Here is a 16,463-nt window from a genome sequence, read left to right on the forward strand (position 1 = left end):
CTGTTTACTTTACATTACATTAAGTTTCACACATACCTTGATCTTATTAAATTATCTATGAAGCATGTATTATACTGACAATATCTACAACTAAACAATAAATGCAAAATAAAAATAAGTATGACTAGCAGGATACAATTGGGCCCATTGAAGAAGCTAAGTTTAAATTTACTGATACTGAAAAGTGTCTCCCTGATATATATATATATATTTTGTTCAAACTTTTTAGCTGTAACATTTAAAAAAGAGTGCAATAATGCACTTTCCTCAAATAACAGTGCTGAAGTGGAACACTGTCAGCTGCCATAAATGATGCTGCAGCCTTACTCTGCTGCAATCGTTAAAAAAATTAATGGTTTGCACCATGATCTGAAGCTGCACTCAACCAATCCGCATACTCCCTCAGTCGCTGTGTCATCTGAAAATGCAGACAACAAGGCACACGGGTGATATGAAATTTTTGCTGTACTCAGTCATAAGACATTTTTTGCCTATTATCTGAAGTACTTACCCTGAAACCCCATGAATCTATCATTTGCCTGCAGAGATTAAGATCTAGCTCTGCTACAAGGAGACCATCTCTCACTCTTGAAAGACCCTAGAAAGCAAACGAGTGATATACACAATTTGCCCAAAACAATGATCATCATTCTAAAAACTAATTTATAATTATTTAATGAGCCAGATTTGTATGTTTTGTTTAGCACCTCATAGGGAGACATTGTATTGACTTGTGACAGGAAGTTTCTATTGTCTAGAAATATAATGTTCTATTAGTAATGATACAGAGTTGAAGCAAGCTGTATCACATCTAATCTAGTAGCTGGAACCAAATGAGACCGGAGTGCACTGGCTGATGGCATCAACAGAGAACTGCCAGTACAATGCTGACACACACAACAGGGATGACTGACAACACAGACCACATGGCAAAATACCAATACCAGAGAGCACAACCAAATTGGATACCAAGATGTAACAACTATCAATGATCAGAGCAACGATGAATGGAGATACAATCATGAAGCGCTGTTGGAACACGACTGCAGTATGAGCTCTGGCACTGCAGGCTTCATAGGATCACTGTGAGCACTGATACGCTGATGCAGTGGCCATGGCCCCCACATAGTGCTGTGGTGATGACAGCAACCCTTGCAGATTGTAGGGGCGCCACCTAGCAGCTGTTGTCTGCATCCATGCTTTCTGACCGGCTGTCAAAATTGGCAGACTGGGATACTAGATTTATCTTTTTTTTTTTTAAGGTACTGCAGTGTTAAGCAGAGAACAGCCAGCATTCTGATACCTAATAGTTCCTATTCCAGTAAAAGACTGGACCATTTTGCATGATGTGTTTCTCAACTTGACCATTTTGCATGATGTGTTTCTCAACTTTTCTGAAATGGAAGATTCTTCCCATTTTAAAGGGCAATTCTTGTTGTGAGGCAAAACCATATTTTTTGATGTATTTGTGATATTCTGATTAAACACATGAGAGACAAACAATAGTTGGTTGGTTGGTTGGTTGGTTTGGGGAAGGAGACCAGACAGCGTGGTCATCAGTCTCATCGGACTAGGGAAGGATGGGGAAGGACGTCGGCCATGCCCTTTCAGAGGAACCATCCCGGCATTTGCCTGGAGTGATTTAGGGAAATTGCGGAAAACCTAAATCAGGATGGCCGGATGCGGGATTGAACCGTCGTCCTCCCGAATGCGAGTCCAGTGTCTAACCACTGCGCCACCTCGCTCGGTCACAAACAATAGTTCTCTTTTAATATTCTCTATCTCTTAACAACAATCATTGTGTGTTTGGAGCTCACAAACAGCAATAATACTTGTAAGTGACAGGGAAGAGGTATGCACTTCTCTGTGAAAGGTAAGATTGTCATCAAGCTACAGTAATGTTGTCCGTGTTTAGTGTTCTTACTAGGACTGGTACAATATATAAGGGGCATAAACAGCGTCAGATATTGAGTGGTCACTATGAAGGATATGGAGATGTCACATACCCATGTGAGGTAGCATTATCAGCACCTGACAGACTTGGAAGGATGCCTCATTGTAGGTCTCCATTTGACAGGGTAGTCAAATCATGTACTATCTAAATTTGTGGCCTATTTGGATGTTACACTGACCCAATGTCAGACTGCATGGGAATGTCAGGACAAGCATACTCATTGCCAAGGTTCTAGTCAATCACGCCTGACCACCAAAAGAGAGGATTGCTCGACTGTGCACCGAGCACGTCGTAACTCCTTCACACCTACACTTACACCTACCATCCAAGAACAAGTAATGAATTCCCTGCAACATTCTGTGTCATCCTACATAATTGTTCAGAGACTAGCAGCAGGCAGGATAGAAAATTACCATCCAAAGTAAAAGCTGTGCTTAATACCACAACGATTTCATGGGAACATTCACAAGTAAATCAGTGCACGCATCCAGACCAGAAAGTGTGCAACATTGTACTGATAAGTGGCTCATACTGCCAAGAACTTTGTAAATCTGACTCTATTTGTAATTAGTGGAATAACATCACAAGCTATTTCAACCCATTCATTTCATTTCCTCTTACCCTGCTGGGTGTTTCACTTTTTTTGTCGGGAAGTGTATATTGTCTGTTGATGTTTCTTTGTTTGGCTTCATAGCAATGTATTTATCATCTGCAAATGGGACTATTTCAGCTTCCTGATTCAAATAAAATGGTACAGTAGTTCATTAACATATGGCATGAACAGCTGTGAGGGATTGATTAAACAGTGGGACTGCCATTGTAATTTCTCCCCATGCAGATAATGTGGCATCCTCTTTGTACTACTCAGACAGCCTATTGTAACTTTATTCATTCTCTTTCTTAAGTAAGAACTAAACCAGGTATGTGCTGAACTATTTATTCCATAAAAACTTACTTTCTCTAATGGAATTCTATGAGTGACACTGTCAAATACCTTCAGTAAGTCACAGAAGATCCCAAGTGGTGATATTTTATCATTTCAAGATTTTATTGTGTCATCAGTAAATGTATAAATAGATGTCTCAGTAGAGTGGCCTTTTTGAAATCCATGCTTTCACTGACTAAGTATCAAATTACTATGTGGCCTGTGACAACCCTGGAGTACATTACTGTTGTAATGCTAGACACTACCAATAGTATTGTCACTAAGAACAAAAGTACATTTTTTCACATTCAGATAAACAAAAACACAGAAACAGTACATAGGACACAATCAGAGGATAGGCAATTGCTGCACTGTCCTTATATGGAGGAGAGCTCAGGCAGACTGCACAGCGGGTGCCGTGCCATACACACAAGTTGTCAGCAGCCTCTGGCGGCTGGCCCGTGCACATGCGTCTGGCAGAATATTTGAGTCTAGTGTGCAAGCCATCTGGTGCTGTGGTGGGCATTCACATGTGATGTACAAGATTATAGCAATTACCTTCTCAAAAATTTCAGAAAATGATGTAAGGAGTCACGGGAATATATTTTATGGTCTTATTGGAGATAGTATTCGCTCCATATGAACTGTTACTTTTTAGTGTCACGATCTTTCTTATTTCAAATGTGAGATTAATTTTTATTTCACCGAATGATGTCTTTATTTCTTCTTTGGTCTACTCTCCTGCTTTTTCTTCTGAGCTGTTTGCACCAATTTTCTCATCTATTTTAAAAGAGTAATTATTAAAAATATCTGCAACACATGAACTGTCTTTTACAATGCTTCTGCTCTCCCTGACAGTAATAATGTCATGTTCCATTTTTCTTTCCCTGTCTCTCTTTTAACACCATTCCAAACTGATTTAATTTAATTGTCTGATCTGTTGATTTTAGAGAAAATGAGCATGCTCCTGTTTTTTTTACAATTGTTCTTAGTATGTTACAGTACTGTTTATAATATGAAAGTATTTCTGAATCGTTACTTGTTATGATCGCTTTATAGACATACCTTTTCTGTTATGAAGATACTCTGATACTTATGTGATCCAAAGTTTTTTTAATGAGCTCCCAATATTGCAGGAAAACTACTTTCAGAAAGGGATACAAACTCAGTACAAAATATGTTGAATTTAGAGATAGCATTAAGCTCACTGTAGACTGAACGCCATTCAAAATTTTTTAACCTTTCTTTAAAATCTTCAGTTGTTTCGTCATTAATCAGCCTCGCCCTTTTCTTAATTGTATTTCTGAACTGTGCAGGCACTAAGTTATATAATGTGACAAACTGTGCATTGTGATCTGACAATCTGTTTATCACAGAAAGGCATTCATCTTTTTAACTTATGCTTGTTGTATGAATACATTACATGTGAGGATGTACTATCTTCAGTAACTCGGGTAGGGAAATTTATGACTGATATGAAATTACAAGTGGCTAACAACACCTTCAGATAGCTTTTCCTGTCAGATTCCTTCAAGAAATTTACATTAAAATCACTACATATTATCCCTTTTCCCGTCTGACTGATATCACATTAAACACAAATTTTTTCATGAAAATTTCCTGATTACCCAGCAGCTATATACTATCAAAATCACAAGTATTATATTTCTCAATATTATCTCACAAACACATGCTTCTATATCCAGATTTATAAAGAATTTACTTATTTCTACATTTCTGTATTTATATTCATTTTTTGTGACAATTTGTACCTTATCCATATTAGATCTATATGAATTTTCAGCCACTTTATAACCACTTACATTAAGATTTTCTATCCCTGTGCTTATATTGTGTTCAGACACAAAAATGAAATCAATGTCTTTCCAGCTACTAAGATCTTCCAAGCAAATTACAAAATAATATACTTCATTTCTTGACCCCTCCCCCCTAATATTCTGATCAAGCAAGCTGATCTCACCATTCCGTCTATTCTTATAAGATGGACTGGGAGACTCTGTCAGTTTAATTTCCTATAATATTATCTTTCCGAATTGTGGTACCTTTTACCTTTTCCTTACTACCCCTATTCAGTTGCAGGCTGTGAGAATAATATGTGCACCTTCACATAGCAATCACTGAAACAGCACCAAATGTGATTCTGCATCTGTCTGAAAGAAAATGTGTTTCTGCGTAATTCCCAACTTATTTTCCAAAAGCTCTACATTACAGAAATGTCTTCCCCTCCTCCCCCGAGAAATTTACCACATGCAATACATCTTCTTCTACATCTACATGATTACTCTGCTATTCACAGTTAAGTGCCTGGCAAAGGGTTCATCAAACCACTTTCAAGCTATTTCTCTACCATTCCACTCTCAAACAGCATGTGGGGAAAACGAGCATTTAAAACTTTCTGTGTGAGCTCTGATCACACTATATTTTGTCACGATGATGCGTTTCCTGCAGTGTAACACTGACAAGCAAATGTGAAGAAGGAACTAATTTTTAAATAATTGTTTATGCACCATTGTACATTTACTACTGAAAAAATAAAAATTTATCTTGCAAATGAAATATGACTTTACAGCTCTGTTCCCTACATCTGCCTTCTCCGATTTTCATGTTTTTGAATCCCATCAGTTATTTTCTTTGGGAATTTTAAATCCTCATGGGAAGACAACTTTCAGCGGGCAATAATTTACATCCTTGCTCATATTGCAAGTGTTTGGTAGAAGGAATACAGTCATACATAGGAAAAAGAAATAGTAAATGCTCGAGAAATGAAACAAAGGGTAAATAAAATGAGAGATAAAAAGAGGGAGGGAGAAAACAAAGGTGGAGGATAGGGAGAAAACAAAACAAAGCCAGGTTGGTGGTGAGAACTAGGCAAGTGTTGAAGATGAAGTTCCTGTTGTTGTTGTTGTTGTTGTTGTGGTCGTCAGTCCTGAGACTGGTTTGATGCAGCTCTCCATGCTACTCTATCCTGTGCAAGCTTCTTCATCTCCCAGTACCTACTGCAACCTACATCCTTCTGAATCTGCTTAGTGTATTCATCTCTTGGTCTCCCTCTACGATTTTTACCCTCCACGCTGCTCTTCAATACTAAATTGGTGATCCCTTGATGCCTCAGAACATGTCCTACCAACCGATCCCTTCTTCTACTCAAGTTGTGCCACAAACTTCTCTTCTCCCCAATCCTATTCAATACTTCCTCATTAGTTATGTGATCTACCCATCTAATCTTCAGCATTCTTCTGTAGCACCACATTTCGAAAGCTTCTATTCTCTTCTTGTCCAAACTATTTATCGTCCATGTTTCACTTCCATACATGACTACACTCCATACAAATACTTTCAGAAACGACTACCTGACACTTAAATCAATACTCGATGTTAACAAATTTCTCTTCTTCAGAAACGCTTTCCTTCCCATTGCCAGTCTACATTTTATATCCTCTCTATTTCAACCATCATCAGTTATTTTGCTCCCCAAATAGCAAAACTCCTTTACTACTTTAAGTGTCTCCTTTCCTAATCTAATTCCCTCAGCATCGCCCGATTTAATTCGACTACATTCCATTATCCCCATATTGCTTTTGTTGATGTTCATCTTATATCCTCCTTTCAAGACAATGTCCATTCCGTTCAACTGCTCTTGCAAGTCCTTTGCTGTCTCTGACAGAATTATAATGTCATCGGTGAACCTCAGAGTGTTTATTTCTTCTCCATGGATTTTAATACCTACTCCGAATTTTTCTTTTGTTTCCTTCACTGCTTGCTCAATATAGAGATCGAATAACATCGGGGAGAGGCTACAACCCTGTCTCACTCCCTTCCCAACCACTGCTTCCCTTTCATGTCCCCCGACTCTTATAACTGCCATCTGCTTTCTGTACAAATTGTAAATAGCTATTTGTTCTCTGTATTTTACCCCTGCCACCTTCAGAATTTGAAAGAGAGTATTCCAGTCAACATTGTCAAAAGCTTTCTCTAAGTCTACAAATGCTAGAAACATAGATTTGCCTTTCCTTAATCTAGCTTCTAAGATAAGTCGTAGGGTCAGTATTGCCTCACGTGTTCCAATATTTCTACGGAATCCAAACTGATCTTCCCCGAGAACCGCTTCTACTAGTTTCTCCATTCGTCTGTAAAGAATTCGCGTTAATATTTTGCAGCTGTGACTTATTAAACTGATAGTTCGGTAATTTTCACATCTGTCAACACCTGCTTTCTTTGGGATTTGAATTATTATATTCTTCTTGAAGTCTGAGGGTATTTCACCTGCCTCATACATCTTGCTCACCAGATGGTAGAGTTTTGTCAGGACTGGCTCTCCCAATGCTGTCATTAGTTCTAATGGAATGTTGTCTACTCCGGGGGCCTTGTTTCGACTCAGGTCTGTCAGTGCTCTGTCAAACTCTTCACGCAGTATCTTATCTCCCATCTCATCTTCACCTACATCCTCTTCCATAATATTGTCCTCAAGTACATCACCCTTGTATAGACCCTCTATATACTCCTTCCACCTTTCTGCTTTCCCTTCTTTGCTTAGAACTGGGTTTCCATCTGAGCTCTTAATATTCATACAAGTGGTTCTCTTTTCTCCAAAGGTCTCTTTAATTTTCCCGTAGGCAATATCCATCTTACCCCCAGTGAGATAAGCCTCTACATCCTTACATTTGTCCTCTAGCCATCCCTGCTTAGCCATTTTGCACTTCCTGTTGACCTCATTTTTGAGACGTTTGTATTCCTTTTTGCCTGTTTCACTTACTGCATTTTTGTATTTTCTCCTTTCATCAATTAAATTCAATATTTCTTCTGTTACCCAAGGACGTCTACTAGCCCTCGTCTTTTTACCTACTTTATCCTCTGCTGCCTTCACTACTTCATCCCTCAAACCTACCCATTCTTCTTCTACTGTATTTCTTTCGCCCATTCTTGTCAACTGTTCCCTTATGGTCTCCCTGAAACACTGTACAACCTCTGGTTTAGTCAGTTTATCCAGGTCCCATCTCCTTAAATTACCACTTTTTTGTAGTTTCTTCAGTTTTAATCTACAGTTCATAACCAATAGATTGTGGTCAGAGTCCACATCTGCCCCTGGAAATGTCTTACAATTTAAAACCTGGTTCCTAAATCTCTGTCTTACCATTATATAATCTATCTGAAACCTGTCAGTATGTCTAGGCTTCTTCCATGTATACAACCTTCTTTTATGATTCTTGAACCAGGTGTTTGTGGTGTCACCGCCAGACGCCACACTTGCTAGGTGGTGGCTTAAATCGGCCGCGGTCCATTTAGTACATGTCGGACCCGCGTGTCGCCACTGTGTAATCGCAGACCTAGCGCCACCACAAGGCAGGTCTCGATATACGATAGAGCACTCGCCCCAGTTGTACGACGACATTGCTAGCGACAATACGGACGAAGCCTTCCTCTCATTTGCCGAGAGACAGTTAGAATAGCCTTCTGCTAAGTCCATGGCTACGACCTAGCAAGGCGCCATTAGCCTTACCTACTTTGAGAGTTATAGTATAAATGTCTCAAGAAGAACGCTGTATTCATCAAAGAATTAAAAAAAAAATGGTTCAAATGGCTCTGAGCACTATGGGACTTAACTTCTGTGGTCATCAGTCCCCTAGAACTTAGAACTACTTAAACCGAACTAACCTAAGGACATCACACACAAAGAATAAAAGTTAAGTATAAAGCAGCTACGTACTTTTCTTGCTACCATTCAATAGTTATCCTGTTCCAGACTTGACGCCAGTCGGCGTGTGTGTATGCGTGCCTTTCTTTCGGCTCCCTTCCCAGTGTGGCGTAGCAAGCTTGTTACGCCACAACAGTGTTAGCTATGATTAAGTTGTGCTCTGTGCAAAATTCTACCAGGCGGCTTCCTCTTTCATTTCTTACCCCCAATCCATATTCACCTACTATGTTTCCTTCTCTCCCTTTTCTTACTGACGAATTCCAGTCACCTGTGACTATTAAATTTTCGTCTCCCTTCACTATGAATAATTTCTTTTATTTCATCATACATATCTTCAACTTCTTCATCATCTGCAGAGCTTGTTGGCATGTAAACTTGTACTACTGTGGTAGGCGTGGGCTTTGTATCTATCTTGGCCGCAATAATGCATTCACTATGCTGTTTGTAGTAGCTTACCCGCATTCCTATTTTCCTATTCATTATTAAACCTACTCCTACATTACCCCTACTTGATTTTGTATTTATAACCTTGTAGTCACCTGACCAGAAGTCTTGTTCCTCCTGCCACCGAATTTCACTAATTCCCACTATATCTAACTTTAACCTATCCATTTCCCTTTTTAAATTTTCTAACCTGCCCGATTAATGGATCTGACATTCCACGCTCCGATCCGTAGAACGCCAGTTTTCTTTCTCCAGATAACGACATCCTCTTGAGTAGTCCCCCCCGGAGTTCCAAATGGGGGACTATTTTACCTCCGGAATATTTTACCCAAGAGGACGCCATCATCATTTAACCATACAGTAAAGCTGCATGCCCTCGGGAAAAATTACGGCTGTAGTTTCCCCTTGCTTTCAGCTGTTCGCAATACCAGCACAGCAAGGCCGTTTTGGTTAGTGTTACAAGACCAGATCAGTCAATCATCCAGACTGTTGCCCCTGCAACTACCGAAAAGGCTGCTGCCCCTCTTCAGGAACCACACGTTTGTCTGGCCTCTCAACAGATACCCCTCCGTTGTGGTTGCACCTATGGTACGGCTATCTGTATCGCTGAGGCATGCAAGCCTCCCCACCAACGGCAAGGTCCATGGTTCATGGGGGGGAGGTGAAGTTCCTATCTGAATAGTTTTGAGGAAGGTATGTTAAGAAGGAGACTGCAGATATCAGAAGTATAAAAACGGCCCCTAGGGCAATAGGGTACCATATATTTCTAGCATATACTCACTGTCTATGCCCTAAGGAATCCAAGAGACCAAGATTTGTGAAGTAGAGAATACGATACAGAATTACTTCATTATTCTATAAATGAAATAACTGGCCAGCTGATTCAATATGAGACTGCAGACATATGTGTGTGTGTGTGTGTGTGTGTGTGTGTGTGTGTGTGTGTGTGTGTGTGTGTGTGTGTGCGCGCGAGTGCGCGCGCGTGCGCGCGCGTGCGCGCGCGCATGCGCGCCTGCGTCCGCGCGCCCACACCCATGTGTAGTATGTGTGTCTACTGCTGACAAAGGCATTTAACGCCGAAAGCTACAATTGTGTGAATATTTTTGTTGTGCCTATCGTGACTCAGCATCTCTGCTATAAGGTGAGTGGCAACTTTCCTTCTCTGGAATTGTTAACATTACATATCTCATGTCACTTTCACAGAAAGACATTAATTCTAAAAAATTTATAGCTATTGCATTTTTTCTATTTCCTTATTTCCCAGCTAGGATCATGTAAAAACCTCTCAATTCCTGTTCTTTCTTTGTTGTTGTTTCCTATTTTTCCAGTACTCCCTCATTTGTTCCCCACGTGTCTTTTCCTTTCTTCTCTCCACATGGTTCCCAGTTTCTTATTCTGCTTTGAAAGCCTTCCAAGTTTAGTAGTTTTTTTTCCTTAAAAAGATTTCTTTCTGTTATTTCTGATTCTTTAGTGTTGTTTCTTTCTTGTTCTTTCCTTGCTTCTGTAATCCATGCTATCACTGATTTCTTCTTCCAGAAATACAAGAATAGGTTTGTTTATAAATAACTCATCTGCTACTAGTCATGATTTTCTTTATTTTTATTTTTCACATGTTGCGTTTCAGGAAATGATTCCCATTTCCAAGTGCATTTTTTGTGTTTGTTATGTCATTTCTATAAATAAATAAAATAAAGAAAATCATGACTGGTAGCAGACGGGTTATTTATAAACAAACCTATTGTTTTCACAGTCGCAGGCTTTCAGAACCATTTATAATGGATCAAATCAAAATAAAATAATATTTGTTTCGCTAGCTTTTTTTCTTCATTCATCCATTCAGGATAAGTATCCACAAAAATATTAATCTTTGCTTAGCATTACATTTGGTATCTTTTCTGTATTTTGTAGAGTTCCTCATTACTTCGCATTTTCCAACCATCTGTAGTTTATATTGCACCCGTTCTGTTTCTGTCCACATTAGAGTTCATTGTTAGGCTCCCACATTCATATAACCATATTGGTCATACCACTGTGGTAGTGTGTTTCAGTTTAGTTTTACAATATGTGCATTTATTGTTGTAAATATTCTCTGTCAAATCGTAATCTCTTCCCATTTCTTAACTCTTAGATCTATTGCAAATTTTTCTTGTCCATGCTATTGTATAGTTTCTTCAACATATTTACCTTTGCACTCTATTTTACCTATTCATGTTTCTATAAATTTTAGAACATTTTTCCAGAAGATTTATCATAATATTAATATATGAACACAAAAATTGAAGTACCAATTTTTAATATTAACTGTACAAGGAGGCCAATAATTCTTATATAACTCAAAAGTACTTTGCCACAGATGTGCACAAAGAAAAATTAATGTGTGTATGTAGCTGTTATAAGTGGTAAAAGGAAGTAGAAGCTTTCACATTCCTAACACTGATGTTACATTCTCTATCACATATTAAAATCTCCAATACCTGAACATTGAAAATTGAAGAGCTACCAACACCTGCCCTGCACAACCATCAGGCGCTACAGTAGAAACGATAGACGAAAGTAACAACATTTCAGGAAATCAGATTCTAAGGGCTTTTATGTTTACACGGTTCATTTGCAGTAAAACATGTATACCAGGCACCTACAATGCGACAACTGCTTGGTTGATGATGATGTCAGCAAGTGAAAATCAACATGTTGTAGTAGCAAAGTATGTAAATAACATTGTATATTGGTGCCATTATTTCATTTACTTTTCTGTAAGAGTAACAATGTGATCATTTGCTGCCATCACCAGAAACTTTAAAGTAATTTCCTAATTTTTAATTTTTTCATTCTGAATGACTATGACTTCCTTTATTGTGCAGAAACTATATTTGTTTTAGGGTATGCCTAGAAGAATGCTAATGGGTCAGAATGAAGGACATACTGTTAAGACAGTTGCTGAATGGAACGTATTTGACTGTCAAGAGAGCAATGCATGATGCCTTTAATTACTATCTTAGCAGACTATTGTCAAGTGATCTTTCAGATTTAAAGGCTGTTAGTGGCACAAAAGTTAGTGTACAGTTCCTAGTGAATGAGGCAGGAACTGAAATTGTGGATAGCAGAACAAAAGCTGAAATGCTCCACTTTCAAATGTTTCTTTACAAAGGAAAACCCAGGAGAATTGGAGAATTGCCCCAATTTAATCTTCATACCACTGAAAAGATGAATGAAGTAAGTATTAGTGTCAGTGGTGTTGAGAAAAAACAGAAATTGTTGAAACTGCACAAAGCTTCAGGTCCTGATGGAATCCCTATTCAGATTCTATACTGAATTTGCAGCTGAGTTAGCCTCTCTTTTAACTATAATCTATCGTAGATCCCTTGAACGAAAAACTGTGCCCAGTTCTTGGAAAAAGGCACATGTCACACCCGTCTACAAGAAGGCTAGCAAAATTGATTAACAAAACTACCACCCAGTATCCTTGACATTAATTTTTGTAGAATCTTAGAACATATTCTGAGCTCAAACTTAATTAGGTATCTTGAACAGAATGACCTCCTGAATGCCAGCCAGCATTGGATTTCGAAAATTTCTCACATGACATACTGAAAAATTTGAATCAAGGCAACCAGGTAGCTGCAGTATTTCTTGATTTTTGAAAAGCATTTGACTGAGTACCAAACCTATGCTTATAGCAAAAAGTGCAATCACATGGGGTATCAAGTGAAATTTGTGACCAGACTGACAACATTTTGGTACGAAGGACATAGCATGTTATCATCGTCAGATGTAGAAGTGTGTCAGGACCCTTGCAGTTCATTTTATATATTAATGACCTTGCAAACAATATTAACAGTAAAATCAGGCTCTGTGCAGATGATGTAGTTATCTATAATGAAATGCTATCTGAGAGATAAGTCAGATCTTGGTAAGTCTTCAACATAGTGCAGAGATTGGCACCTTGCTTTAAATGTTCAGAATATAAAATTGTGCACTTCACAAAACGAAAAAACATAGTAGCCTATGACTATAATATCAATACGTCACTGTTGGAATTTGCCAACTTACACAAATACCGGGTGTAACACTTTGTGGCTATATAAAATGGAATGAGCACATAGGTTCAGTTTCGGAAAAGGAGACTGTAAACTTCCTAGAATATTGCTCAAGTGTGTGGGACGTGTACCAGATAGGACTAACAGGGGATACTGAACGTATGCAGGGAAGGGCAACACGAATGGTCACAGGTTTGTTTACTCCATGGGAGAGTGTTATGAAGATACTGAAGGAACTGAACTGGAAGACTCTTGAAGACAGACGTAAACTATATCAAAATAGTCTATTAACAGTCTCAAGGGTCAGCATTAAATGATTAATCTAGGAATATGCTACAGCCCCTATGTATCCCTCACATAGGGATTGTGAGTATAAGATTAGAATAAATACTGCACATGCAGAAGCATTCAAACAATCATTCTTCCTGAACTCTCTACATGAATGAAATAGGAAGAAACCCTAATAACTGGTAAGGGACGTACCCTCTTGCATGCACCTTACAATGGTTTGCAGAGTATAGATGTGAATGTAGACCAGTGCAAGCTTAGCATACAGACAGTAATACCATGGCTACCTCTATTAGTGCAGATGGCTGTGGTAATAGCAATGTGGACATTCATAGGATTGGTTTTACAATCTCCAGTTAGCAGCTGGTTAAGTTCTATTCTGAGAATAGCGTAAGAACCACTTTGTACGAACCCAGAATACCACCTAACTGGAGAATAAACTAGGGATAACTTAACTGGTGATTTTTGGCTGGTTTGTGAGCTTAATCTTTTAAGATGGCAGGAACAACTGCTGATGCAGTTGCAGACAGTAATGGTGGGATTTTGCCTGTACTGTACATGAGAATGAGGAAGGAGAAGAAAGTGAGATGACACCGATTCTGAATTTATATCCAGATTTCACTTATCTAAGGAAGCCATACTTTTCAGTCTTGTACTTGAGAAAATGGAGCATATGTTGGGCAGGTGAGACTATTTCTTTGTTTTATAAAGTAATACTGTTTATTTGTAGTTGTGTGCATTTGATTTCAGTATTTCATGAATTCTGTCATTTTATTTATGTAAATCGGGCACATTAAAATTTGTACCAAAACAGTCTTATTTATCTGATGTGTGTTACAATTCCTACAGTAGTTGAAAGGAGTGTTTCATTTTATTTAGCAGTTCCTTAATAGAATAAACCAGATAAAAGAACCACACCAATTATGGCTACTGTTTGTATTAACAGCTGTTTCAGTTGTAGACAAAAATGCTATATGTTGTTCCAGTCTGTTTTCTATTAGGAATGTCACTTTTTGTAAACATCACAGCAGTCTCAGAGCAACTTTCACCTCTTAGTGAAAATGTTAGGATTACAGGACCATTAATGCTTCAGGGTAACAACATTGTCTTCCCCCTACCATTATTCACTGAAGCCTGTGAACTATCTGTCTTACTCAAGAGAGGTAAGTAAGATTAGCAGGAAAATTAGTATTTAAAAAATGGGATGCCTCCTCAGCTACAGAACATAAATGTTGTGTTTCTCAAATATCAGTGTTAACCACATAAGCCCATCCATATTTATCGTAAAATAATAGCTATATATGCATGTTATAGGAGCAAAATAGGAATCTAGTTAATGAATCTACATATTTGTAGCATGTCGAAGGAATGCCATTAGAAGAGGAAGTAGACATACACATGCAAACACAGATGAGAAAAGTTTTCCTTTGTCTCTGACACTGCTATCAACTTCTACCACGTGTAATAAACAGGTGCTATGGTAGAAATGACACATGAAAGTAACAATGTTTCGTGAAGTTGCATTCTATGGATGTTCATGTTTAAATGTTACAGACAGTTTACTTGCAGTAATACACGCATACTGTACAGCTACAGTGTCGCAACTGCTACGTCACTGATGTTGTGAACAGTGGAAAACAAAACATGGTATCGAAGCCTTTGGGAACAACAAACATTGTGTATTAGTATATTTTTTCACCCGCTTTGGTGCACGAGTAAACAGAACTAACTCTTGCGTTCATTTGCCACTGTCACCACAAAATTTAGACTGTTCCTAATTTTTAGTATCTTTGTTTTGAGTAGCTACAATCAGTACCTTTATTTTGAGTAGTTACAATGTCCTTTATTGTGCCTCAAAGAAGAACATTAACAGGCCAGACTTTAAGATGAGGAGTTAGAGAGAGACAATTTTTACATACCGAAAGTAATAGGAATAATGTAAATGTGGCGACTGCCAAGTTACATCAAAGAAGTTCGTGCGATCACCGCCTGGGGCACTGACATTCGCACTTATTCTGTGCCTAAGAAGAAACACTATTGAATTATGTGTTTTTAGTTTGTAATATATTATTTCATTGTTATAGCTACAAGTTATTTATCCTTTTCATTTCCAATAAATGTTCCCATTCTCAACGTATGTGACTTTCCTTTACATACTTGAGAGTTTTTTTAATATGGAAGAAAGAATAAGACTCGCATTTGCTGCATGCTGTATGCCCACATATCAAAGCAGTTTAGTGTCAGTCTTAAAGGCCTATAAGATAACCTTCAGTGGTGACTGTGTCGTGATCGTAGCTCAGACGAATGGATTGCAATGAGAAAACATCAACTTGCTGTAATAAAATACTGAATGAAGAAATGTATAACATGTCAAGATCAGCTGTACGACTTTCACAGGTCTGGCCTACCAGTCCAATTCTCTGGTTTGTGCAAAGGGAAGCAAATGTTCTGGTGTAATGATGGACATCACTAAAGTCAACCTGGTGGTAAGTAAAATTGACCACAGTTTCACAGCAGAAGTACAAGATATAATAATAGCATCACTGAACATGGACACATATTCAAAACTGAAGTCAGAATTAATACACAAGAGTGTCTGCCTCTCAAGAGAAGAGAGTGTGACAGGCACTCATGCAAGATGACATCAGTGGCAAGAAACCACTACAATACTTACGTCACTTAAGAAGCAAAGTGGACACACACACAGTGCGACACACTACTACTACTACACAATATGGAGCAGTACGTTGCCAGAGCAAGTGAAAGTGATAATTGCCTCTCAAACCTAGATGTCCTTGGACAAAGTCACCACACTGGCTGACAGAATACAAGACGTTATTGTGCCCACTTCTGGAACCAATGTTACTGTTGTGTTCAACAACACTGCAACAGAAACGAACCTGATTGCGACAAATTTTCAAAAAAAAAAAAAAAAGTGACAGCACTGGAGCAATAATCAAATGACAGCTTGAGAAGCAAAACTGATGCTCTGTCTAATCAACTGAGTAAACTCCTCACTGGTCGTGTTCTTAAAAGTAATTCCTGATGGCAATCGCAGAGCCACACCACTCACGACATGTCACATCACAATATTGCCAAAGT

At 38.4% G+C, this 16,463-nt stretch overlaps 1 protein-coding gene across 1 annotated transcript in view; it reads right to left on the reverse strand.

The window, feature by feature from the left end:
• Positions 1–16,463, reverse strand: part of LOC126418489 (beta-ureidopropionase) — a 159,855-nt gene continuing 143,392 nt past the window's right edge. The window contains exons 8-9 of the mRNA XM_050085266.1: positions 512–598; positions 1–418 (exon numbers count right to left, since the gene is read on the reverse strand). Of these exons, the coding sequence (XP_049941223.1) occupies positions 350–418; positions 512–598 (156 nt within the window). The 3' untranslated portion in view covers positions 1–349. The remainder of the gene's footprint in view (positions 419–511; positions 599–16,463) is intronic.

Source organism: Schistocerca serialis, chromosome 9 (genome assembly GCF_023864345.2).
Source record: "Schistocerca serialis cubense isolate TAMUIC-IGC-003099 chromosome 9, iqSchSeri2.2, whole genome shotgun sequence".
Lineage (NCBI taxonomy): Eukaryota > Metazoa > Arthropoda > Insecta > Orthoptera > Acrididae > Schistocerca > Schistocerca serialis.